The sequence below is a fragment of the Leucoraja erinacea genome, chromosome 25 (genome assembly GCF_028641065.1).
Source record: "Leucoraja erinacea ecotype New England chromosome 25, Leri_hhj_1, whole genome shotgun sequence".
NCBI classification, from domain to species: Eukaryota; Metazoa; Chordata; class Chondrichthyes; order Rajiformes; family Rajidae; genus Leucoraja; species Leucoraja erinaceus.
In genome coordinates this window covers 20,073,715-20,084,602 of record NC_073401.1, presented here as the reverse complement: position 1 = coordinate 20,084,602, position 10,888 = coordinate 20,073,715, and the positions used below count along the sequence as shown (strand labels likewise).

At 49.8% G+C, this 10,888-nt stretch overlaps 1 protein-coding gene and 1 long non-coding RNA gene across 3 annotated transcripts; one reads left to right on the top strand and one right to left on the bottom strand.

Moving 5' to 3' along the window:
- Window positions 1-1,353: 1,353 nt before the first annotated feature.
- LOC129709509 (glutathione S-transferase theta-3-like) lies at window positions 1,354-6,479 on the bottom strand. The gene is made up of 5 exons (XM_055655954.1): window positions 6,230-6,479; window positions 5,377-5,464; window positions 4,447-4,597; window positions 3,222-3,395; window positions 1,354-2,239 (listed from the first exon to the last, which is right to left on the bottom strand). The coding sequence occupies exons 1-5, from the start codon at window positions 6,339-6,341 to the stop codon at window positions 2,000-2,002; spliced, it is 765 nt and encodes a 254-aa protein (XP_055511929.1). The 5' UTR covers window positions 6,342-6,479; the 3' UTR covers window positions 1,354-1,999.
- Window positions 6,480-6,624: 145 nt separating this feature from the next.
- LOC129709512 (uncharacterized) lies at window positions 6,625-10,094 on the top strand. 2 transcript variants are annotated; one of them, XR_008725517.1, is made up of 4 exons: window positions 6,625-7,232; window positions 7,977-8,096; window positions 8,800-8,871; window positions 9,749-10,094. It is a non-coding gene; the product is annotated as an uncharacterized LOC129709512 (long non-coding RNA). The 2 variants fall into 2 exon arrangements; XR_008725516.1 differs by having other exon boundaries at window positions 7,977-8,189.
- Window positions 10,095-10,888: the final 794 nt, after the last annotated feature.

The window sequence follows — 10,888 nt, the reverse complement described above, 5'->3', positions numbered from 1 at the left end:
ATCAGTGATAAGAGCAGAAGTAGGCCATTCGGCCCATCAAGTCTACATTCAATCATGGCTGATCTATCTCTCCCTCCTAACTCCATCCTCCTGCCTTCTGCACATAACCCCTGACACCTGTACTAATCCAGAATCTATCCACCTCTGCTTTAAAAATATCTATTGACTTGGCCTCCATAGCCTTCTGTGGCAAAGAATTCCACAGATTCACCACCCTCTCATTAAAGAAATTCCTTCTCATTTCCTTCCAAAAGGAATGTCCTTTAATTCTGAGGCTATGACCTCGAGTCCTAGACTCTCCCACTAGGGGAAACATCCTCTGTACATCCACTCTGTGTGTGAGCAGTGAGTCTGAAGAAGGGCCTTGACCCGAAACATCACCCATTCCTTCTATGCAGGGATGCTGCTTGTGCCGCTGTTACTCCAGCATTTTGTGTCTATCTTTGGTTCAAACTAGCATCTGCAGTTCCTTCCTACACATGTAAAGGAGGGGAGTAGACATGAGAACGGGAGAAATGACAAGCCATGATATCGAAGTGCAGAGTGTGAAGGGGCCTCCACCAACCAAACTCACCCACTTCCCTCCAGTGTTCCACCCTTCCCTCCGTACCCACTTCCCTCAAACAGTTCACCCACCGTAATGCCACACAATCCGAGTTGTGCTTCAATAAATCAGTACTGTGACCACTGCCTCTTGATGGCAATGCCCCATGTGGGCACTGACAATGGGCTGTGGACATGGTACCAGTGTCATGGTACAGTCTGTCCTGATGGCTGTAACCCACAGCCTCACACACAGGAACGCACACACAGGGACATCATTTGCTTCTAACAACAGGCTTATTGGGTCATTTGGGCTCACCCTGTGAGAGACAGTCTCTTTGTTGGAACCCATCACTCCCCCCACTTTTCTCCCTAAAACAAACTTGTTTTCACGCAAGGAACTGCAGATGCTCCTTTACAAAGACGTGAAGTCCCATAACTCAGCAGCTCAGGCTGAGGAAGGGACCCAAGCAGAAATGTTATCTATCCAGTTATGTATGATAATCTAGAGGCAGTTATCTATCAATGCTGCCTGACCTGTTATGTTACTCCAGCAATTCTGAGGAAGCATCTTAGATCTGATACATCGAGTCTTCAAACTCCACAGGTGCCCCCTGATCTGCTGAGTGCTTCCTGCATTTTCTGTTTTTATTTCAATATTTCCAGCATCTCCAGTTTGTATTTATTGTCAATGTGTCCCTGGTGCTGGGGGGTGTGGGGGCAGGATGTGGGGAGTTACCTCAGCAAGGGGGACCTCCAGTGAAGGGAGAAATCAGGACAAAATACAAAGAGACAACTCTGCCACTGAGATGCAGGAACTTCTAGCATTTTATTTAATTACAGGAAATTGCAGAAAGCAAACGCAACGCTAGCCTTTATTTCAAGAGGGCTAGAATAAAAAAAACAGGGATGTAATGCTGAGGATTTATAAGGCACTGGTCAGTCCGTATTTGGAATATTGTGAGCAATTTTGGGCACCATATCTGAGGAAAGATGTGCTGGCTCTGGAGAGGGCCCAGAGGTTTACAAGAATGATCCCAGGAATTAGTGGGTTAACATATGAGGAGCGTTTGATGGCACTGGGCCTGTACTCGCTGGAGTTTAGAAGAACGAGGTAGGGACCTCAGTGACACATACCGAGTAGTGAAAGGCTTGAATAGAGTGGATGTGGAGGGGATGTTTCCACCAGTGGGAGAGTCTAGGACTAGAGGTCAGAGCCTCAGAATTAAAGGACGTTCCTTTAGGAAGGAGATGAGGAGGAATTTCTTTAGTCAGAGGGTGGTGAATCAGAGGAATTCTTTGCCACGGAATGGAAGTTTCTAAGGCAGAGATAGATAGACTCTTGATTAGCATGGATGTTAGGGCTTATGGGGAGAAGAGAGTTAGGAGGGAGAGATAGATCAGCCATGATTGAATGGTGGAGTAGACTTGATGCTCCTTGCTGGTGAAGTTACCGTCAGCAGGTACTCTTGCAGCCACTTGGTGTCCTCCACCACATGTATGTTTTTTTCAGACCTAATGTGAAGCGTTGCATTGCAGGAGAGTTAACATCCAAATGACTTAAACTTCCTGATCTCTTCAGCATCTTCTCGTGTGCCTCGTCGAGTAACTCTTTGCCCAGGGCTGCCTCGACTCTGTCACGCCAGCTACTGAGCTTTGGTCGATCTTTGAACGGATCGAATCCCACGCCGAGAGGCTGTGGTGAAATTAGGTAAGAGTGAAAATCTGCAGCCAACAACACAGCGAGGGCAACGGAATGGGGAGTGGGATATATAGAGGGGAGGGCAGGGTATATGAAGGGGCTGAAGAGTGACAAGTGTGGAGGAGAGTGAGTAACAGCGTGAAGCTGAGGCTTAAGGGTTCAGTCTGGAACATGGAAGTCAGAGAGAGAGGGGGAGTGAAAGTGAGAGAGCAAAGGAGAGAGGGAATGTGAAATTGAGCGTAAGAAAAGTGAGAGACAGAATGAATGGGAGACGAAGAGTGAGAGAGACAAAGAGGGAGAAAAAGAATGAATGGGAGAAGGAAAGAATAAGGGAGGGAAAGTGAAATAAGGGAGTGGAAAATCAGTGGAAAATCAGGAGTAAGGGAATGAGAGAGAGAGAGAGAGAGAGAGAGAGAGTGAGAGGCAAGAGTGCAAGCACGAGAGGAAAGAGAGAGCAAATGCAAGGGAGGAAGAGATGAGATGCAGGCTGTCAGTGGAGAGATGGTCCCTTGGGATGAAAGAGATGGGTAATGTATGAATAAAAGATCACGGAAGCAATCCAGAATGTGAGGACAGTGATGCTGAGACGGAGCGGATAGACTGGGCTGATCAATGGAGTGAGTGGGGACGGAGCCATGAGACTGTGTACGTGGGACCATGGGGTGGGAGTGTTCCTCTGGGACTCAGGGTAAATGAGTGTGGGAGAGGGGCTGAGCATTGCTGACAGTGGAAGGGGAAAGGGTGAATGTTTCATTGTGTTCTGCACCCAGCCTGGGAGGGGTGGACATTGGGCTTGGCTTCCAATCTCCATAATTAAATGGTCAAGGGATCTTAGCTGTGGCATCCAGGGAGAAGAGTGGGGTTATCTGGTCCAGTGAAAGTCTGGGGTCTCTGAAGTTTGGGTGGGTATGTGTGTGGGTCTATGGCACCCTGGTTGGGTGGGTATGGCACACTGGCAAAGGTCCATTGCCCTCACCTGCATCAGCTCCACGATGGCCACCAGATCTGCCAGCGACACCTCATGCCCGGCGATGAACTTGTCTTTGAGAAACTTGTCTTCGAACAAGCAAATGGATGCCTGCAGATCACTCACAGCCTCGTCCACCTTGTCTGTGGGAATGGGCTGCCCGGTTAACAGGGGCAGCAAGCCCTGTGGGCAAGCGGGTCAGAGGTCAGTGAGCCCAGACGCACGGCCAAATACACCGCCAGACAGCGGCCAGACCCGGCAGCCGGCGCTCTCTCAGTTCACCGGGGGTCTTGGTCCGCTCCCTGCACTCCCACACATCACCTCACACCCGCCCACAGCCCAGTTCAGCGTCAGAGAAACCATTGGCTGCACTGCACAACCTCACTGAGCACCCTCTGTCCCAATGAATGCCCCCTCTCCCCCCCATCGTCCTCCCCTCCCCCACTACACCCATGAGCCGCCCCTCCCCCCCGCAGGCAGGCCCTTTAATGGGCCGCACCCTTGTCCATGGACCCTCCACCCAAACCCCCCTCCCTCACATGGGACGCCCCACTCTGCACACTGGCAGTCAATGGGGTTCAGTAAACGGGGGAACCCACAGGAACTGCCCGCACCCATTAATTAGGGGTTTCAGGAGCCGATCCTCTGCGGCAGTCTCATTCAAAATACACACTCACAATTATATTAATTATACTATTTGTATATAATATAATTATATATAATCACAGTCATATTCACATCATATATATATATATGTATATATAATAATAATATAAGGTTTCAAAAGACAGCAGCACAGAATTAGGCTCCCCATGGAGTAAAATGAGCATTGAACATTAGACGGCGTTTACTTTTTCGATCTCATTTTGTAATTAGCTTAATTAATTAATGTGTAACTTTTGGCACTGACGAGTTATGACTTCCTTCTCAATTATATTTTATCTAAATCTGTGCAAAATTTCAAGTAGTTCCTAGACATGGGTCATGAAGGTTAATTCTAGATACATTTTTGATGCTCGGCCCACAGCCTATATGATGATGATTAGCAAAGCAAATAAACACTGCCATCAGCCACATTAGCCAATTGCCGGGGCCAGATAAACCTCTTCAAACGCGAGGATTTCAAAGCAGCAACTTACTGTAAGAAAGAGAGAGGCAGACCAAGAGGCAGAGTGCCAGAGGACTGGGAGTGAGTGTTGGCAGGAAGACTGGAGGTGGAAGTTGACAAGTTTACCTTGAACATGTAGAGCTTTGATCCGTGGAACCTTATGGCTGTGTGCTGCCAGGCGAGATATTCATCCACACGAGCCCTTTGCTGGAGGTTGGCGGGGTACCAGTGGTCGGGGGTCTTGTATTTACCAGCCAGGTATTTCAGAATGGCCACACTGCAGGAGAGGTTTGGAGCATCACTTTCCGTCAGGTTGACTCTTTTCCAACATTTCTCTCACCCGGCATCACCCTGCAGCAGCCCCATTGCCCACCATTCTGCCCATCCATGCTTGGTGCTACTAGCAGTCATACCTCAGCTTGTCATTGTTAGGCCAGCTACACCCAACCCTGCTCTTGGTGGAGTTGGCACGTTCTGTGTGTGTGGAGTTGGCACGTTCTTCCTGTGACCGCACAAGCTTCCCCAATGCACATCCAGATACTTTTAAAATGTTGCGAGACCTTGGCATGTCTCACAGACTATTAGAATCATGTTGAGATACAGCATGGAAACAGGTCATTCAGCCCATGCTGACCATCAATATACACTAATCCTATATTAATGACTTTATTTTCCTCAACTCCTCCCAGTTCTACCACTCACCCACACACCAGGGGCAATTTGCAGCAGCCAATAAACCTACACGTTTTGGGACCTGGGAGGAAATCCAGTGGCTGTCGCCAGTGGCTGTCGCCAGTGGCTGGCAGTAGCCAGTGGCCAGTGTGGTGATTTGGATCTTATTTTACACCACGATGGTCTCTAAACATTGCCTTGGCTTTAGGGTTGTCTCTGTGAAGTGAGGGGCACAGCAATCCTTTCTGCCTGTTCTAATCACTTCACTCAGTAAAAAACCCTGCAGAACCTGAGGCAAGTCTTCCCTCCTACATCACCAACACCCCTCAGTTCTGTTCTGCATGACACTTGCTTAGAGAGCTGGGACTGGAAATTTGCACCAACCTCTCTGCCAATGTGAAGTCTCCATCCTTCAGAGCTGGCACTCGTTTCAGCAGGTTGACTTTTTCAAATTCCTCACTGTATTGTTGGCCTGTGGACAGGATACGACTGGAGATCACACCACAGCCACGAGTCCATGTGTCCCAGTCGGACGGTGCGAGATGGCAGCGGGGAGAGGGGGTGCAGCCAGTGGATGGGGAAGTGAGAAGGGTGCAGAGAAAGGAGGGCAGTGAACAGGAGGTAGCAGAGAAGATAGAGGAGAGAAGAAGTGGAAATGGGGTGGAGACTGAAAGAGATGAGGTTCGAGGTGAAAGCAGAAGGGCAGCAGGATGTGTCAAGGTGACTCAGTGGGTCAAATGGATTCAACTGTACAAAGTGGGATTTGGCTCTGAAAGGAAACGGGAAATAAATGGGAAAAGGACGAGGAGCGGGTGGAGTAGGGGAATGGATAGGCAGTAGAGAGGTGGTGGAGGGGTTGTGAAATAGTGAGGTAGGGAATGAGGTCAAGAAGAGGAGAATTGGAGAGTGTGGTGGAGGAGGCGAGGGTGGTGGGGATGGGGTGTAGTGGAGAGTTGGGGTGGCGGTGAAATGGTGTGGGGGTGATGGAGGGAGGAGAGATGGGGAAGGTGGAGCGGGGATAGAGTGGGTAGAGAGATGTTGGGGAGATGGGGGGTATAGAGAGGGTAGAGGAAGGAAGCATGTGGAGGTGTGGTGTGTTGAGGGGGTGGTGGAAGCGGAGGGAGAGGGGAGAGGGCGGAGGGTGGGGAGGGAAGATGTGGTGTGGACTGTGGAGAGGCTGTAGGGGTTGAGGGAAGGCGGGGTGGGGGAGATGTGGAGAGGATAGCTCTCCGCCTACCTTCTGCCAGGCTCACTGCCTTGAATTCGAAGGCGATGTTATTTTTCTTGGCGAAGATGTAGACGGAGCGGCAGGGCTGCGAGTTCAGGTCGAGGTAGAGTTGAAGAGCCATGGCTGGGTTAGTCGGGGGCACAGTCACCTGTCTCGGACTCCACAACGATGCCTCTCCTCCGCCAAAGCCAATGATCCCAGCAGATTGTCGAGCAGCTCTTATAGTTGGAGCAGCTGGAGCCGCGGGCAGTTTGTTCCCCAGTCCGGACTCCGCCTTCAGAAGTCATTGTCGGGTTGGACGTCTACGGGGGCGCAGAACAGTTCATGTTAGACTCGCTGCCCAGCGGCGACACTATAGCGGGGCTCCGCTCTGGTATCTTTGCTGCCCAGTGCGAGCAATACTGTATGTGAAACACGGGAAGGCACGCCGGCCGGCCAGCCCGGTGGAGACCAAATAAGCAATGATTATTAAGTTGCAGAGGAGTGGGTGACGTCTGAAGAAGGGTCTCAATCCCAAACGTCACCCATTCCGTCTCTCCAGAGATGCTGCCTGTCCCGCTGAGTTACCCCAGCGTTTTGTGACAACTATAACAATGCAGATGAAATGAAAATTGGCCGTGTTGTTCATATCATCCCCTAGTTTCACTTCTTCCACCTCCACTGTACAATACCATCCATAATGTTTGGGGCAAAGACCCATCATTTATTTATTTGCGTCTGTACTCCACAATTTGAGATTTGTAATAGAAAAAAAATCTCATGTGGTTAAAGTGCGCATTGTCAGATTTTAATAAACGCCATTTCTATACATTTTGGTTGCCCCAGTGTAGAATTTACAGCTGTGTTTATAGGGAGGTTGCAGGGCAGTCGAGGTCCCGACCCGACCACGCAACGCCCTCTGGAGTACAAGCGGCGAACGTCAGATTCGCCCCAGAATGCGGACCACACACTGACTTGTTCCACACTCGCGGATCCCGGGCCGTCTGTCCCCCCCGTGTGGGGGTCGGGGGAGGTGAATCACCCCGGTGTGGGGGGTCGGGGTCGGGGTCCGGTGCCGGTGCAGTGCGGTCAGTGACTCTGGGTGGGCGGAGGGACCAGACTGTCCCCAACTCTGTTGTAGCTGACGGGGATGTTGCCGGGTTTATGGCCCCGTGTGTCCGCTGCGGCCCCGTGTGTGGGCGCTGCCGACCCACAGCCTGTGACCGTGCGGCATCACAGGGGGAGACGGGGCAGAGGGCGGCCTTGGGCGGACAGCGCTGACCCCGGGGGGTGACTGGGGGCTGTCCGGAGGGATGCGCTCCTTCGGCCGCTTACACCTTGGTGCTCGGGTTCGGTCAGGGCCGGGTCTTGGCCTCAATCCTTCTGTGGAGGCCGTCAGTGGATATTTTTAAGACCGAGATAGATAGATTCTTGATTAGTGTGGGTGTCAGGGGTTATGGGGAGAAGGCAGGAAAATTGGGTTAGGAGGGAGAAATAGGTCTGCCATGATTGAATGGCGTAGACCTGATGGGCCGAATGGCCTAATTCTGTTCCTATGACTCTATGACATTGCTCTAGAACCCAGCAGCTGCAGTCTTCTGTCTCTTTGGTTTTGTAGAGTCAAAGTCAAAGAGAGACACAGCCCAAAACTGATCTTTTGGCCCATTGAGTCTGCACAGATCATCAATTGCCCATTTACATTCATCTTAAATTCTTCTATTTTTTTTATTCTCCCCACGTTCTCTTTAACTTCCCCTATATTCTACCTACACACTAGAGGCAATATACAGCAACCAACTATCAACCAGCACGTCTTTGAGATGTGGGAGGAAACAGGAGAACCTGGAAAAAAATCACAAGCTCTCATACAGCAACCAACTATTAACCAGCACCTGAGGTGAGGATTGAAGCTGTATCTCGGGCCTATGAAGCAGCAACTCTACCAGCTATGCCGCTGTGCTGCCCGTTAGTGTTACCAGAATTCTGGAGTGTATGTACTTTCATGTATCACATTGTACTTGTCAGCTGACAGACGGTGGGGCGGGCAGAGGTGGGGAAGCTGTCCGACCTCTATCTTAACATTGTCATTTACTAATATTAAGCTGATTTTCATCCTATTTCAGGCCAGGTGTCCAGATATATTTTCCAAATACCATTTCTAGTTTTGGTTAACCAAAACAGTATGATCGAGCTTAATAACTTTCGCAGCACAAGATTTATGACCATCTTTCAACAGATCTCAGGCACTCTCCTCAGCTTAGACTTGTTGAGATGCTGACTACAATATTATTGTTTAAAACTGCTGCTTCCTCTCGAGACTTTTAATGACCGCAAACATTTAAACATTTAAGAAAAGCTTAGATGTTCAACAGAGTATTTGGTTAAATACAGGTCAGAGTTCCTGCTTATTCAGCAAAGCATAGAAATAAAACAAACTTTTCTCAGGTAAAGAAAGTAACTTTCCTCAATTAAAATAGGCATATTAGGATAATTTTTGATAAACAATTTCATTTTGAGCTCAGCATGCAATGTGTTTTATTATCAAGCAAATATGTGGTCAGGTGCAAGCAGGCAAAGATTGATTGGCATTTTATCCATAGGGAGGTTGCAGGGCAGTCGAGGTCCCGACCCGAGCACGCAACGCTCTCTGGAGTACAAGCGGCGAACGTCAGGTAAGCACTTACAATTACAAATGCCTGTGAAGCCATGTGTCCCAAACATGATGGTGCCCTGAAATGAGGGGACTATGTATAGGGGGGTTGCATGTAAGGTCATCGGGTCATGCTGGAAGTACAGAACCCGGACTCCACACTGACTCGTTCCACACTCGCAGATCCTGGTCCGTCTGTCCCCCGTGTGGGAGGGTGTGGGGGAGGTGAATCACCCCGGTGTGGGGGTCGGTGCAGTGCGGTCAGTGACTCTGGGTGGGCGGAGGGACCAGACTGTCCCCAACTCTGCTGTAGCTGACGGGGACGTTGCCTGGTTTATGTGTGTCCGCTGCCCGGAGCCGCGGCCCCGTGTGTGGGCGCTGCCGACCCACAGCCTGTGACCGTGCGGCCACATAGGGGGAGACGGGGCAGAGGGCGGCCTTGGGCGGACAGCGCTGACCCCGGGGGGATTGGGGGCTGTCCGGAGGGATGCGCACCTTCGGCCGCTTACACCTTGGTGCTCGGATTCAGTCAGGGCCGGGACTTGGCCTCAATCCGCCGGCACGCTGCTCTTTCGCAAGTCAGTGAGCAGAAGTGACTTTGGTGGTTTTCTCTCACGGTTAGCCCTATTTCCACAATTATTTACAGCGCAGAAATTGACCATTTCGGCGGTTTTAAACGGGTAATAAAGTCCGCGTTTTGTGCGTTAACGGTGTATGCTGGAGGCTGCCATATCCTCCAGAAGGATTGAGCTGCTCCCTGCGTCACACCCTTTGACCCGATGACCTTACATGCAACCCCCCTACACATAGTCCCCCAATTTCAGGGCACCATAATGTTTGGGACACATGGCTTCACAGGCATTTGTAATTGCTCAGGTGTGTTTAATTGTCTCCTTAAGGCAGGCATAAGAGAGCTCTCAGCACCTCGTCTTTCCTCCAATCTTTCCATCACCTTTGGACACTTATTGCTGTCTATCAACACGAGGACCAAAGTTGTGCCAATGAAAGTCAAAGAAGACATTATGAGACTGAGAAACACGAATAAAATTGTTAAAGACATCAGCCAAACCTTCGGCTTACCAAAATCAACTGTTTGGAACATCATTAAGAAGAAAGAGAGCACTGGTGAGCTTACAAATCACAAAGGGACAGGCTTTTGTATCTGCTATCTGCTCCCAAGATGAGACCTTCACACTTGAGGATATCCGAGATGTCCTCTTTCTTCAGTAAAGTGGTTAGTACCCTGTGGATGGATCCTTTATCAATGTCTCCTCTGTGTCCTGTAGTTCTCGTCTGGTTCTCCTTCCCCCAAATGGAACAAGGGTAGAGAAGGAGCACCTCTTCAAGGTGGGGATACCTCGAGGAGATTTGGCAGTGGAGCAGACAAAATGTGTGGAAATGAACTGCAGATGTTGGTATATATTGAAGATAGACACAAAATGCTGCCGTACCTCTGAGAAAAAGGATGATTGACATATTGGGGCGCGATTTCCGTCTGAAAGGTCCCGACCAGAAACGTGATCCATCCTTTTTCTCCAGAGATGCTACCTGGCCCATTGAGTTACTCCAGCACTTTGTGCCTATCTTCGGTATGTACCAGCATCTGCAGTTCCTTTCTACACTGAATAAGTATATTTCCCTGATCGTCACTTTTCACCCCACCAGCCGCCACATCCAACATATAATTCTTCGACATTACGACCACCTTCAACGTGATCCCACCACCACTCCCTCTGAAACACCGTTGTTCATTTATTCGGATCCAACCCAAACTGCTTCTAACAACAGGCTTATTGGGTCATTCGGGCTCACCCTGTGAGAGACAGTCTCTTTGTTGGAACCCATCGCTCCCCCCACTTTTCTCCCTAAAACAAACTTGTTTTCATGCAAGGAACTGCAGATGCTCCTTTACACAGACGTGAAGTCCCATAACTCAGCAGCTCAGGCTGAAGAAGGGACCCAAGCAGAAATGTTATCTATCCAGTTATGTATGATAATCTAGAGGCAGTTATCCATCGATGCTGCCTGACCTGTTATGT

Excerpts from the sequence above, each read along its gene's own strand:
- LOC129709509 (XM_055655954.1), bottom strand. The coding sequence starts at position 6,341 with ATGGCTCTTCAACTCTACCTCGACCTGAACTCGCAGCCCTGCCGCTCC. Across the intron at positions 4,598-5,376 it reads GACTTCACATTGGCAGAGAG|TGTGGCCATTCTGAAATACC; the intron begins GTTGGTGCAAAT and ends CCTCTCCTGCAG. Across the intron at positions 3,396-4,446 it reads CAAAGCTCTACATGTTCAAG|GGCTTGCTGCCCCTGTTAAC; the intron begins GTAAACTTGTCA and ends GCTTGCCCACAG.